Source organism: Lithobates pipiens, unplaced genomic scaffold (genome assembly GCF_037356315.1).
Source record: "Lithobates pipiens isolate NorthernLeopardFrog02 unplaced genomic scaffold, aLitPip1_a1.2 Scaffold_16, whole genome shotgun sequence".
Classification (NCBI taxonomy): domain Eukaryota; kingdom Metazoa; phylum Chordata; class Amphibia; order Anura; family Ranidae; genus Lithobates; species Lithobates pipiens.
In genome coordinates this window covers 588,343,758-588,359,632 of record NW_027507748.1, presented here as the reverse complement: position 1 = coordinate 588,359,632, position 15,875 = coordinate 588,343,758, and the positions used below count along the sequence as shown (strand labels likewise).

The window sequence follows — 15,875 nt, the reverse complement described above, 5'->3', positions numbered from 1 at the left end:
GACCAACCCATGTGACATATACCATGTGACACCGCCCCATTGTCACTATATAAGTGGCCGCACAGCGCGGCTCTGGCATTCCGGCCGGAGAGAGCGACGTGTCAACATCTCCTGGAGAAGAACAAGAAGAACAAGAAGAACAAGAAGAAGAACAAGAACGGAAGGCGGCGGCGACAGCGGCGACAGCGGCGACAGAAGACCGGGCCACCACCTGCAAAAGAGCTATAAGAAGGCGCGGTGGCCCGGCAGAAGAACCGAAGAGGGGGACAAGACCCCCGAAGTCGGGAGAAGAGGCCGGCGGCGGGGAGGAAGAAAGCCGGACTCCTCCGCTAGCAAAAGAGCTACAAGAAGATAGCGGAGGAGTCCGGCGAGAAGACCCCCGAAGACGGAAGACCCCCGGAGCTGTGCAATAAAATATTTTATCTCGTGTGTTGTGTTTTTTTTTGGGTACTTTTATTTTACAGGTGAATGGGTAGGGGTACATTGTACCCCATACTCATTCACATAGGGTGGGGGGCCGGTATCCGGGGGCCCCCTTATTAAAGGGGGCTTCCGGATTCTGATAAGCCCCCCGCCCGCAGACCCCGACAACCAACGGCCAGGGTTGTCGGGAAGAGGCCCTTGTCCTCATCAACATGGGGACAAGGTGCTTTGGGGTGGGGGGGCCGCGCGGCCCCCCCTTCCCCAAGGCACCCCCCATGTTGAGGGCACGCGGCCTGGTACGGCTCAGGAGGGGGGGCGCGCTCACTCGCCCCCCTTTCCTGGCCGGCCGGGTAGCGTGCTCGGACAAGGGTCTGTTGTGGACTTTGGGGGGACCCCCACGCCGATTTTTTTCGGCGTTGGGGTTCCCCTTTAAGTCCATTCCAGGCGGCGGAGCCCGCGACGTCTCCCTCGCGGGCCCCGCCTACCTGCACACGCGCTCGAAATGAGCGGACTTCCCTCCGAGCGGGAACAGTTTGCTCATTTCGAAAGTGGCCTACACACGGGCGGACTGTCCGCTCAAACCAAGTTTCAGCGGACAGTTTTTCGGAATTTCCGAAAAACTTTGTTCGTCAAACTGTCCGCTGAAACTGTCCGCTGAAGCCCCACACACGAGCGGACTGTCCGCTGAAACACTGTTCAGCGGACAAAGTTGAGCCAACAGTCCGCCCGTGTGTACGCGGCCTTAGTGTTCTGTGTCCTTTGCACAGTGTGCACCTAAACATTACCTGAATACAATTGCTGACATTCTCATACAAATACAGGCAGGGAGCTGCAGTAGTTTGTTTTAGTGTCCTTTGCACAGTGTGCACGTTAAGCTTTACCTGAATACAATTGCCGTTGTTCTCATACTAATAATACTACAGGCAGGCAGTTGATTCTGCTAGCTGCAGTATAATCAGTATATACATCTCAGCTTTGGGCAGCTACATCTCCCTGCAGGCCATTAGTATGTCTGGTAGGCCAACAAGGAGAGACAGACAGTAACAAGCCAATAAAAGAGGCCAAGCAGGCTCTGTGTCTAGAGGCAACAGTGCCGGTCATGGACACGATGCATCCTCATCAGCACGTGGCCATGGGACACGCTCATCCTTTTTTTGACAGCTGGCCGTGTTAAGCCGCAAAATGCCGAAGACTTGGTAGAGTGGATGACCAAGCCGTCCTCATCCTCCTCATCCTCTCTCACCCAGGCTCAGGGTACTTTGTCTGGCAAAGCAGGTGCCAACGTGGCCTCTTCCCTCAGCTCAATGGCATCAGTCACTCCTTCCCTAGCCCTAGCCCTACCATGTCCTCCTGAGGAGTCCCGCAAACTGTTTGACCACAGTGTTGTGTACATGCTCCAGGAGAATGCCCAGTGTTTTGAGGGCTCTGATGATGATACCCAGCTAAGGGAAGGCAGTAACATGAGCCCAGAGAGAAGGGGTGCCCAAGAAGGACAGAAATCTGGCAGTCATGTTCCCCCAGCTGCAGCATACGGCCAGGTTTGCTCCAGTGATGAGGAGGGAGGGGATGATGAGGTCACTGACTCCAAATGGGTACCTGATAGGAGAGAGGAGGAGGCACATCTCCAACGAGGCAGGATGCCCTCCAGGGGCCAGCTAAAGGGCAGCAAACGACTGCATCACAATGCAGAGCTCCACATGTGCAGGGCGCTGCTGTCTCTGTGCGTTATTCCAAAAGTTCTTTGGTGTGGCCCTTTTTTGAGACAAGTGCATCAGATCGCACCGCTACTATTTGCAACCTATGTCTCAAGCATATCTCACGTGGCCAAAACATCAGCCGCTTGGGCACCACATGCTTGGCCAGACATATGTCAACCTGCCATGCAGTTCGTTGGCAAGCATACCTAAAAGACCCACACCAAAGAACAAAGCGCACCTCTTTTTGCTCCTCATCAGTTGGGATCTCCAACCCCACTATACCTTCAGTCCTCTCCGAAACGGTACACCGACGTCAGATTGTACCAGGCAAATTTCCCTGCCCCAGCTGCTGCACTACCGAAAGAAGTTCACTCCCAGCCATCCACATGCCCAGCGGTTGAATGCTAGCTAGCTTGGCAAAATTGCTAGCACTTCAACTGCTGCCTTTTCAGTTGGTAGACTCTGCCCCCTTCCGTGAGTTTGTGGAATGTGCGGTTCCTCAGTGGTAGGTTCCCAAACACCACTTTTTCACACGGAAGGCTATTCCGGCTCTCTACTGGCATGTGGAAGGTAGTGTCTTGGCCTCGCTGGACAGGGTGGTCAGCGGTAAGGTGCATATTACCACTGACTCATGGTCCAGCAGGCATTGACAGGGACGTTACCTATCTTTCACGGTGCATTGGGTGACTCTGCTGGCAGCTAGGAAGGATGCAGGACAAGGTGCAGTAGTGTTGGAGGTTGTTCTGCCACCACGCCTGCAAAAATCTACTACTGGTGATTCTGACACACCTCTCTCCTCCACCCCCACCTCTTCTTCTTCCTCTATGGCTTCTTCCTGTGCTTTGTCCTCAGAACCAGCGGTGCTCCATAGGTGTTCAAGGGCTACACAAGTACACAGGCAAAAAGATGCCATGTGGTGCATGTGCTGGTGTGCTTGGGGGACAAGAGCCACACTGGGGCAGAGATTCTGTCAGCTCTGCAGGGGCAGGCTGAGAGGTGGTTGACGCCATGCCAGCTTAAGCCAGAAATGGTGGTTTGCGACAATGGCACCAACCTCATCTCCGCCCTCCGAAAGGGACAACTGACCCATGATCGCTCACATACTTAACTTGGTGGTGCAGCGGTTCTTGGGCCGGTACCCGGGATTACAGGATGTCCTGAGGCAGGCCAGGAAAGTCTGTGTGCATTTAATGGTCATATAATGCCAGTGCTCGGCTGGTTGACCTCCAAAAAAGGAATTTACCCTGCCCAAGAACCGCCTAATCTGTGACATGCCCACCAGGTGGAACTCAACGTTGGCAATGCTGCAACAGCTGCACACGCAGCAGAGAGCCATCAATGAGTACCTGTGCGACTATGGCACCAGGACAGGGTCAGGGCAGCTTGGTTTTTTTCTCACACCAGTGGGCCATGACCAGGGATGCATGCACTGTCCTGTCACCATTTGAGGAGGCCATGAGGATGGTGAGCAGTGACAGTGCATGCATCAGTGACACTGTCCCTCTTGTCTACCTGTTGGAGCACATGATGCATGGAATAATGGACAGGGCACTTGAGGCAGAACAGAGGCAGGAAGAGGAGGACTTCCTTGCCTCTTAAGGCCCCCTTTATCCAGACAGTATTCCTGCTGGCCTGCCGATCACACAGGAGGAGGACGAGGAGGACGAGGAGGAGGAGGATTGTGTCAGCATGGAGGTGGAGCCTAGCACTCAGCATTAGCAGCAGTCTTTAAGGGATCATTTACAGTCCCAAGAAACCCATGGACTTGTACGTGGCTGGGAGAGGTGGCTGCAGATCATGTCGTCCTTAGTGACCCAGAGGACTCCGGACCAAATGCCTCAGCTAACCTACGCTGCATGGCCTCCCTGATCCTGCAAAGCCTGCGGAAGGTTCCTTGTATTCGTCGGATCAAGGAGAGGGATCATTACTGGCTGGCAACCCTCCTTGATCCACGTTACAAGGGTAAGGTTGCAGACCTTATCTTGCCGCCACAGAGGGAGCAGAGGATGAAACTTCTTCAGGGGGCCTTGCAGAAAGGTTTGTGCAACGCGATCCCAGAGCCTGGGTGGTTACAAATTCCTTACCCTGGTCAACGTGTTGCTGAGGCTTCGGTCAATCACAGAAGGAGCGGTGGAGAAGGTGGCCGTCTGACCAATGCGTTCAGACAATTTTTTAGTCCGCAGCCCCAAGGTATGATCGGTTGGAAACTATTGCCAGCGTCTGATTTACATAGTCCAGGAATACCTAGAGGCAAGATCAGACTTGGACACCTTTCCCACCGAAAATCGTCTGGGTTACTGGGTCTTGAGGATGGATCACTGGCCAGAGCTTGCACAGTATGCAATTGAGCTACTGGCCTGTCCTGCATCCAGCATTTTTTTGGAATGCACATTCAGTGCTGCTAGAGACTTTGCAACCAATCACAGGGTGCACCCGTCCACTGACTCGGTTGATCGACTGACCTTAATAAAAATGAATCAGTCTTGGATCACCACCAGCTACAAAGCACCTGATGCTGACATAACCGAATATTTTTTTTTTTAAATGTCACATCCCTTCAAGACTGCCTATGCTGATGCTGAGTGACTATCCTGCTATGCTGAATTACTATCCTCTTCCTCCTCAATAATCATGCTGATGGCTTGTAAGAACATTTTTGGTACTGGGCACCGCCACCAGTGGCTAAGGTCCAATTTTTCAGCCCCTGTTTAACAGGGGCGTGTAATTACAATTTTTGATGCAGTATTTTGATGGAGGGTTTGTTGCTGCGCTCAACTACAATATCTGTGAGGGGTTGCAGTGTTGTGGCACCAGCACCAGTGCCTAAGGCCCAATTTTCCAGCCCGTTTAACAGGGGCATGTAATTACAATTTTTGATGCAATATTTTGATGGAGGGTTTGTTGCTGCGCTCAACTACAATATCTGTGAGGAGTTGCAGTGTTGTGGCAACACCACCACCAAAGGCCCAATTTTTCTACCACTGTTCAACAATGGCATGTAATTACATTTCTTGATATAATATTTCACAGCAGGGCCCATTACAGCGCCCACCAAGAGTAACTGTGAGGGCTTAGCCCTTGTACACACGGTCGGAGATTCCGACGGAATGTGTCCTATCGGACCGTTTTGTTGGATATTCCGACTGTGTGTGGTCTCCATCGGACTGTTTCCGTCGGAATATCCGACGGACCAACTTTTCCAACTTGCCGGTAAAATTTTCAGACAAAATGCTCCGATCGGACATACTCCGATCATGTGTAGCCTACTCCGACGGACAAAGTGCCACGCATGCTCAGATCAAATTCCTAGACCAAAGCTATTGGCTACTAGCCTGACCGTAGTCCTGTGTAACAAAATAACGTCATCATGTTATGTACAATCGGATTTTCCAACAACTTTGTCTGACCATGTGTATGCAACAGTTTCGGACAAAATCCAACGGATTTGGTTGTCAGAATGTCCGACCGTGTGTACATGGGCTTACAGTGTTGTGGCAACACCAACCACACCTTAAGCCCAAATTTCTGCAGAGCATATAGGGCAGGCCCCTACTTTCAAACATCCAACTTACAAAAGTCTCCTACAAATGGAAGGAGACAGCAGGAAGTGAGATGAAATCTACCCCTAGGAAGGGAAATTCTCTCTTGTAAGGGTTGATATGGGAAAAACGTGTCTCCTCTCCACTGATGCTTTATCACCAATCCTTGTTTCACTAAAAACCCCAAATTTTCAAAAAAACATTTGTCATTGGGACAGAAAGTGAGGCGAAATCTTCTGAAGAGGTGCACAGACAGCAAAAAAATATTACGGGTGATAACGCTTCCCTATGTTTTCCAAACAGCTTAAAAATAGATTTTTTGACTGGAGCTCCACTTTAAAAATGTACCAGTTCAAAATTACAAACAGATTCTGCTTAACAACAAACCTATAGTCCCTGTCTTGTTTGCACCGCCTTTATACTGCTGTTCAGAGTATATAGGGCCTGGGGGCCCCATGCCTTTCCTTTTTTTAATTTGGGTGCGGGTGTCACGGATCTAGTGTGACCAGAGCTGTGTGGACAGCAACAGAGGAACAAACGCAGATAAGGTGAAAATATATAATTTATTAAGATAAGTGAATAAATACAACCACCTCCAATATACTACAAAGTGCAACCAAACAATCACCAACAGAAACCCACAAATAATAACAGACAAATATATATATATTTATATACAAGTAAAGGGGAATACCAGAATCAGGGCCAGGCCAGGGTCGACAACGGGGGGTCAGCAGCTGGGGAAGGAAGACAAACAGAAAAGGAGAGGATTGATGGATCACAGGAGGGACGGGTCAGGTACAAGACTCAGGGTCCAGGTAACACACAGGAATAGGAACAGGTTCAAATGCAGATGCAGAGTTCCACAGGGTCAGGGAGCAAGGAAGATACCAAGCCAAGGCATCAGTGTGTCTCCCGGGTACTTATACATACCTCCTGCAATTACTCAAGTGATGCCTAATTGCAGGAGATGATGTCGGCCCCACACTGCCAGGAACTACCCGCTGGTGGACGCCAGTACTGCGGCTTAAGGATCATATAATACTACTAACAGGGGAAGGCTCCCCAGGCAGTTCCAGACTACCAGGAGACATCTGCTGGTGGACCACAGTACTACATGCCAAATGTCAGACAGTATCATCAGCGGGTGGAACCTTTCCTGACAGAGGGGTTCCCCTTAATACCTTAATATCCATAAAAAACCCAAAGGGCCTGGCAATGGACTGGGGGGGGGGGGGGTACCCATGCCGTTTGTCTCACTGATTTGCATCCATATTGCTGGGACCAGACATTACATTAAAGCCGCAAACAGTTTTAATTTACTTTTATTCCTTTAAAAATGTCATTTTGTGCAGGGACTGTTCTAAGCATGGGAAACACACGCCACTTTACAGGCATACTATAGAAAACTACCAGGTACGAGATTTAAAGGAATATTTCACTTTTTTTCACTTTCAGCATCATTAAAATCACTGCTTCCGTAAAAACTTCAATTTTTAGAACTTTTTTTGCATTGATACATGTCCCCTGGGGCAGGACCCGGGTCCCCAAATCCTTTTTAGGACAATAACTTGCATATTAGCCTTTAAAATTAGCACTTTTGATTTCGAACGTTCGAGTCCCATAGACTTTAACAGGGTTCTAAAGTTTGTGCAAATTTTCGGTCCGTTCGCAGGTTCTGTTGCGAACTGAACCGGGGGGGGGGATGTTTGGCTCATCCCTAACCGCACACCACATCAAATTGGTCTGCTCTGAATAAGCACTACAGCTAGTGCAAAACATCTGCAATTTTTCCTTGTTCGCTGTGATGTGATTTTCCAATAAAAGAAAGTGGTCTTCTGAAGAGTGCGGCAGTCCAGAGCTTGTTTTTCGTCTGTTGCTAGTGGTAATAGCCAGCACCTGTGGCTTCCCAGCCGAAGAGACAGTTTACAGCCTGCATGTGTGCTCCTGGAGTGGTGAGATCCCTTCTCCTTGGTCTGCATGGATGTCGTCCCAGAAGGAAGCCTCTTCTAAAGATTATGCACAAGAAAGCCCGTAAACAGTTTGCTGAAGACAAAAAGACTAAGGACATTGATTAGTGAAACCGTGTCCGGTGGTCTGATGAGACCAAGATAAACATATCTGGTTCAGATGGTGTCAAGCATGTGTGGCGGCAACCAGGTGAGGAGTACAAAGACAAGTGTGTCTTGCCTACAGTCAAGCATGGTGGTGGGAGTGTCATGGTCTGGGGCTGCATGAGTGCTCCCGGCACTGTGACTAGGGATGAGCATCGTGTTCGAGACAAACATACGTTCGACTCGAACATCGGCTGTTCACACGTTCGGCGAATACCGAATGTTATGGGCCATTCGTGACAAATTCGTGTGGCGCTCACGGCTCACAATGCACTGCGCCATTGCAGTGCATTGCTGACTCGTGGTTGGCCAAGCATGCACTGTGACCCCGCATGCTTGGCCAATCACAGCGCCGGCAGTGAGGAGAGCCATGATTGGCCACAGGCAGGATGCCTGTGGCCAATCATAGCTCAGGTTGTGTAGTACACACCCGACACTATATAAGGCCGCCAGCGCAGCGACCTTGTGTAGTGTGTTGGCGTCTGTAGGAGTTAGTGGGTGTTCTCTGTGTACCTTCAACACAGTATACACCGTTCATTATCGGCCGATTTTGCATTCTTGCTTTTCTGTAATTGAGCTGTTAGCAATCTGCAGGAGTTTGTGCCTGTTGTCTGTGTGCCCTGACCGCAGTATACACCGTTATATTCACCTATATAGCTAGCTATATTGCTCTTTTGTAATAGAGCTTGCAGTCAGTTGTAGGAGATTGTGCATGTTGTCTGTGTGCCCTGACTGCACTATACACCGTTATACACTGTTATATCCACCTATATAGCTCTTCTCTTCTCTCTAGAGCCATCTGCAGGAGTTAGTGGGTGTTGTGTGCCTCCAGCACAATATACACTACCCAATTGCTGGTTTTCCCATCTCCCTTCAGGCCATTACCATGTCTGAAAGGCCAACAAGGAGGGCAAGCAGGCTGTGTCTAGAGACAACAGTGCTGGTCGTGGACGCGGTGCATCATCATCAACACGTGGCCATGGGACATGCTTGTCCTTCTTTTCGGCAGCTGGACATGTTGAGCTGCATCATGCGGAAGACTTGGTAGAGTGGATGACCAAGCCCTCCTCATCCTCCTCATCCTCTCTCACCCAGGCTCAGGGTCATCATCAGTGGCTCCTTCCCTAGACCCACCACGTCCTCCTGAGGAGTCTCCTGGACTCTTTGAGCACAGTGTTGGGTACATGCTCCAGGAGGATGCCCAGTGTTTTGTAGGCTCTGATGATGATACTCAACTAGAGGAAGGCAGTAGTGTGAGCGCAGAGAGAGGGGTTGCTCAAGAAGGACAGCAATCTGGCAGTCATGTTCCACAAGCTGCAGCAAACTGCCAGGTTTGCTCCAGCGATGAAGAGGGAGGGGATGATCAGGGCACTGCCTCCACGTGGGTACCTGGTAGGAGAGAGGAGGAGGAGGCACATGTCCAATGAGGCAGGATGCCCTCCGGGGGCCAGTTTAGGGGCAGCACACCGACTGAATCACAGCGCAGAGCTCCGCCTGTGCAGGGTGCTGCCTCTGCGCAATATTCTAAAAGTTCTTTGGTGTGGGACTTTTTTGAGACGAGTGCATCAGATCGCACCACTGCTATTTGCAACATATGTCTCAAGCGTATCTCGCATGGCCAAAACATCAGCCGCTTGGGCACCACATGCTTGACCAGACATATGTTGACCTGCCATGCAGCTCGTTGGCAAGCGTACCTCAAAGACCCACACCAAAGAACAAAGCAGACCTCTCCTTGCTCCTCATCAGCTGGGATCTCCAACCCCACTAGACCTTCAGTCCTCTCTGAAACCTGTTCTGAGAGGAATGAAGGTGTAGAATTAGGTGTGTCACAGCCAAGTGCTTCCGGGCACTTTTGTTGCCAGCGGTTTAGACATTAATGGCTCCAGACGACGTCCGATGACGAAACGCGTAGGGCGTGGCCTAAGGTGTATGCACTCTCGTATAGCGGCGGCGGCGGTGAATTCAAACACATTGTGACTCATACTGGATTATTTGAATGCCGGTTTTATCTTACACTGTATGAGTAGCTTTCTATTAATTTATTAAATAAAATTTAAATACTGGATTACACTGTTTGCCTCATCTTACTTTCCATGAGGAAATCCCTGGATTATCACTGGATATCTAACCGGACCAGCTCAGCATAGCGACACAGGGGCTCACACTGTGAAGGCGCATTAACCCCTTAAGGGGATGAGGAGCTGGTGAGTGCGGATTATTGTCTTTTTTACACCAAAATCGCACCGGTTGCTATCCAGGAATCCTGAAGCACTCTGTCACCTTTGTTTAAGAAGAACTTTTTATTGGAGTTTTATTGGAGTTTTATTGGAGCTTTATTGTTTATGGTTTTCTGGAGTTGAACTTTTTATATCAATTTTTTTATATCAATTTTTTATATCAACTTTTTTACTGCATGCCTCTACCTAGCGATCTCATAAATGCATAAAGACTGTAATTATATCTTGGCACTTTAAATAGCAAGCAGCACTTTTTGTCATTCCAGCATTTTTTCAGGAGCACCGTGCACTTTATAATGAATGTTTTGCACTAAACACTCCTTCATTCCAGCATTTTTCAGGAGCATTGTGCACTTTACTATGAATGCTTTGCACTAAGCACATTAAAATTTCAATACTCTTGCGCATATTGACAGCGACTTATACTGGCAGAGCATTTGTTTCACATAGCATAGGTTACTTGATATTTATTGGCTTTTATTGGTCATTAAAATATTTTCACAATTTCACGCAAGACTTTATCACGCATACATCTTTATGTCACATTTTTTTATTCTCCCACACATTCACACAAAATCGGGCATATATATAACATATTGATTAGCAAATACTCGCAATAAGTATAATTAATAGCAGGTGTGCGCCGTTACTACCACCTTTGATATATACTCACATGACCTCTGATAACTCAGTTCTTGGTCCACTTAGAGCAGAGTGTAGTGACTGACAGTCACCATTCTCTGATCAGCCCAGCACTCTGTGGGGGGGGGGGGACTCAGCCACACGCTGAGTTCCAGAGCCAGTTGCCAATCAGGCAGCTGGGTGGATCCAGACAATATGGTTGGGATCCTTCCAGAGCCTGGAGCAGCTCTGATGTTAGCAGGCTGATTCTGGGTCACAGGAGAGCAAAATTAAGTGTACTCCTGTGATTCACAAGAGAAGTATTGCCAAAAAAGCTCTGGATATACTTCTCCGTTAAAGAGGTTTGGGTTTCTTGATTGGATGACTTCAGAAAGAAGTAACTGAATCTGCCACTTTAAATTTGAACACAGTACTGTGTTGGAGGGATCCTACTTCATAGTTGGCATTGCAAACAAAATACATTTCCATCTGGCTCCTTCAAATTTTCCCATCATTTTGAATAAAACCAAACATCTATTTGACCCCCATTAACAATTAGAAAATCAAATGAACATTCTTAAAATGATTTTGAACAAAATTCTACAATTGGATATCCAGCTTAACAGATTCCTCCATACATGCTAAAAAAGTGTGGCCAGACAAATATTCTCTGCCAGGCTATTGTATTCTGATAGCCGGTGTCGCTGGCTTTCAGAATGGCCCAATGTTGTCTGTGTCTGATTGGATGTACTGTAAGCCATGTTCAGCTGACAATGTTCCAATTAAATTTGACACAACAATCAACTTTTGTTAAATGGAGCGGTGCATTGTGTATTGTATAGTATATAGGTAAATGGGGTTTAAAGATGTTAACTCCATCTTCTGTATGGGAACAAGGAATTACAATTCCATATCCACACAGGGCTGTCTTTAAGGCAGGTCAAAAGGGGAAGCTGCCCTGGGCCCTGTCATTGTTGTGGGGCCCAAAGCAGCTGCCTCATACTTGCCAACTATCCCAGTTTAAATTCCCTCGCCCATTGAAGTTTTAGTCCCTTCCTGTGTCCTGATATCTCAGTGTGAAGTGCTGCTACTAATGCTGCCCAGCTCTGCCCTATTGTTGTGTACAGATGACTCACCTGCAGACCCTGTGTTTACATGTACATTACCAGCATTCATATGTAAGTAGCAACGACATGCATATATAAATAGCTTAGGCCAGCGGCATTGATATGTAAATAAAGGCAGTATTCATATGTATATCATGCCCCCTTGCAGGGAGGAGAAGATGTGCTGTAACCTATAGCAACCAGTGAGCAGTATTACTGTACAGTAATCTCTAGCAGCCAATCAACAAACAGAAATCATGTGCTGTAACCTCTAACAACTAATCAGTGAGCCTTAATGTGTGCTGTAACCTCTAGCAATCAGTCAGTAAGTGGAAATGATATGCTGTAACCTCCGGCAAACAATCGCAATTGCTGCCTGATCTGATACACTAAACTGGTTTTAAGTAGAGCTGCTATTTATTTTATGTCTCAGAGAAGGTGGAGAGTGAAATTGCATGGGGGGGCCCCAAGAAAATGTTTGCCCTGGGTCCAATCAATATTAAAGACGGCCCTGTATCCACACATGTAAAACCTTGATCTAATCCCAAATTTTATACCATTTACCTGGACATCCCCTATGGAGATAAAGATATTTTATATGAAATATGAGCATTAACATCTGCTAACCATTTTGTATCACGCCTAACAAGTTCTCAAATATGTGGGCTTTTTTTTGTTTTGCTGCTGTGATCTGACTTTGTTAGGAGGTAGCTATGTTTGTTCTCCATGAACTTATTGTCTGTAGGAACATTGCCACCTTCTCTTTTTCTCACTGCTGAGATGGACTAGGGACTATGGACTGTGGAATTTGTAATGTGCATAGAGCAGTGCACATGACCACAATTAACATGCACTACTTGTTCCACATAAATGCAAGTGAGGGGTGGGAAAAGATGTTTGGTAATTCCAGGAGGGCATTACAAGGAGGCAGAAAAAAACACAGTAATGCCGCGTACACACGATCGGAATTCTCGTCGGAAAAATCTCTGATGATTTTCCAGATGGAATTCCGACAGAATTTGGCTCAAGCTGTCTTGCCTGCACACGGTCACACCAAATTCCGATGTATGACATGACTAGGAAAAGGAAGTTCAATAGCCAGTAGCCAATAACTTCTGTCTCGTAGTTGAATCTGAACATGCGTGATTTTTGGCATTTCGGAATTGCATACACACGATCGGAATTACCGATAGAAAGTTTTTCCGTCTGTAAAATTGAGAACATACTATCAATTTTTGGCTGGCGGGAATTCGGGCAGCTAAATTCCAATGGAGCATACACACGGTCACATTTTCCAATGAAAAGCTCTCATCTGTCTTTTTCTGGCCGGAATTCTGATCATGTGTATGCGGCATTAGAAACAATTTCATAAAAAAAGGTTACAGGGCCATTAGAGTGGATGTGTATAGATTATTTTCTATAGATTGTTTGCTTTTTAGAGAATAAGAATATTGTTTAGTGTCACTTTAATGCAAATAACTTTGACAAATCAATTTATCCATGGATTTTCTTTTTGCAGAAAACATTCTGGGGACTGGTGACACCTCGCTCATGGTCCTGCCACTTATGACCAAAGAACCAAATATATTTCTAGAAACTTTTAATATGTAGTGGTATTGACTGGATGTATGGACCTTTTTCTACAGATCACTAAAAATCCCTTAAATCACAACAATCAGTTGTACTTCTGGAAGCAAATGTGTTTTTTCTAGTCAATGTGCCCTACCTAAATTATAGCGTTGACACTAATAGAGCTTAGTGTCAATAAAATGCCTTATTGTTATCTTCTGAATGCTGCCAAATCCTCTGTACCCCTCCACTGGAAGAGTGCATAACCACCGACCATAAGTCTTTGGCTTCACAAAGTGGAATAAATAAAATGGAAGACTTAATCCTTACAGCGCAACACAAAAATGTGAAAAATATTCTAAAACGTGGAGGTTATGGAATACGTTCATCTTTTCTGAGGAAGGGGCAGCTCTCTTTTAAATATGAACCCATCTTCTCAACCTTCCCCTCCTTCCTTCTCTGTTTGCCTTTTCCTTTATTTCTACCACTTTTTTTTCTCTTTGTTCTAATATGTATAAAAAATAAAAAATGTAATGGGTAGCCCCAAGTAATTCCCAGAATGGTCCATACCAAGTGACTGTTTAGGCTAGATGGGAATTCAGTACTCTTCTCATTGATAAAGTTCAATTGATTGATCTCCTGACTTTATACACGTCTAATTTGTATGTACAGTTTGTCTGTCTATATCATTTAGATTCTTGTACCATTACTTGTTTCTACTCTTTTTTTTTTTCAATATTTTATTTAGTCATAGGACACAGTCAAGGACATACAGCAGGGCATTTCAGAAAAAAAGAAGCACAACACAACATTCAAATTAAACATCACAGATTAGAACCCGATATTGAATAGCGATCCAGACTGTGTCCCATATTCCGCAATATCAATGCTAGACACATGGGGGCTGATTTACTAAAATGAATGCGCTGCGCCGGTTCATACCTTAATTTTTGCGCCAGATTATTAAGTGAGCGTATGAACCGGTGCATGCATAAGCGCAACAGATGATAATATGCCGGCGTACACGAAAATATGACATTGATAATAGCGCATGCCGTATCATTAATAGTCCATTCACACAGGGGCAACACGACTTCCAGCACGACTTTGGGAGGCAACTTGGACACGACTTGAGTGTGAATCACAGCGTGACTTGGGGCGACTTACAACACGACTTGGGGCAACTTACAACATGACTTTGAGTCGCCCCCAGGCCAGGCGACTTTAATAAAAAAAACTAAAAAAAAAAGGCATGGGTTCCCCTCCAAGAGCATACCAGGCCCTTCAGGTCTGGTATAGATATTTCGGGGGAACCCCGCGCCAAAAAAAAAAAAATTTGCGTGGGGGTCCCCCTCAAGCACGTAACCTGGGAGGCTGCAGGAAAAGAGGGGGGACGAGAGAGCGCCCCCCTCCTGAACCATAGAAGGACACATGCCCTCAACATTGGGAGGGTGCTTTGGGGTCCCCCCAAAGCACCTTGTCCCCATGTTGATGAGGAAAAGGGCCTCATCCCCACAACCCTGGCCCTGGTTGTGGGGGTCTGCCACTGGGGGGCTTATCGGAATCTGGAAGCCCCCTTTAACAAGGGGACCCCCAGATCCTGGCCTCTCCCCTGTGTGAATTGGTAAGGGGGTCCAAAAGTACTCCTACCATTTCACCAAAAAAGTGACAAAAGTGTTAAAAATGACAAGAGACAGTTTTTGACAAGTCCTTTATTAAAGTCTTCTTCTTTCATCTTCTTTCTTCTGGTCTTCTTCCTTCTTCTTTCCTTCATCCTTCGGGTTTCTTCCTGCATCTTCTTCTTCCTCTGGTTTTCTCGTCCGGCATCTTCCTCCACGGCGCCTCTTCTTTCTCGCTTCCTTCTCGGGCCACTCCACGCAATGGGAGGTTCCCGCTCTGTGACGCTTCTCTTCTTCTGACAGTTCTTATATAACCCTCTGACGCAGAGTTCCATTATATAAGTGTCAGAAGAAGAGAAGCTTCACACAGTGGGAGCCTCCCATTGCGCGGAGCGGCCCGAGAAGGAAGGGAGGAAGAAGAGACGCCGTGGAGGAAGATGCCGGACGAGAACAATGGAGCAAGAAGAAGAGGATCGGAGGAAGAAGAAGATGGAGGAAGAAACTGAAGGTTGAAGGAAGGAAGAAGACCAGAAGAAAGAAGATGAAAGAAGAAGACTTTAATAAAGGAATTGTCAAAAACTGGCTCTTGTCATTTTTAACACTCAGTGATGTCACTTTTTTGGTGAAATGGCTTACCATTTCACACAGGGGGTGAGGTCGGGTCTGGGGGTCCCCTTGTTAAAGGGGGCTTCCAGATTCCGATAAGCCCCCTGCCCGCAGACCCCCACAACCACCAGCCAGGGTTTTGGGGATGAGGCCCTTGTCCTCATCAACATGGACTTCATGTTGAGGGCATATGGCCTGGTACGGTTCAGGAGGGGGGGCGCTCTCTAGTCCCCCCTCTTTTCCTGCGGCCTGCCAGGTTGTGTGCTCAGATAAGGGTCTGATATGGATTTTGAGGGGCACCCCCACACCATTTTTTTTTGCTTTGGCACTGGGTTCCCCTT

At 47.3% G+C, this 15,875-nt stretch overlaps 1 protein-coding gene across 1 annotated transcript in view; it reads left to right on the top strand.

Annotated features, from left to right (window-relative positions):
* LOC143983796 (sterol O-acyltransferase 2-like) overlaps positions 1-14,681 on the top strand; it is a 433,796-nt gene extending 419,115 nt beyond the window's left edge. Inside the window, exon 15 of the mRNA XM_077483886.1 lies at positions 13,260-14,681. Coding sequence (XP_077340012.1) covers positions 13,260-13,310 — 51 coding nt within the window. The 3' untranslated portion in view covers positions 13,311-14,681. The remainder of the gene's footprint in view (positions 1-13,259) is intronic.
* The last annotated feature ends 1,194 nt before the right edge of the window (positions 14,682-15,875 follow it).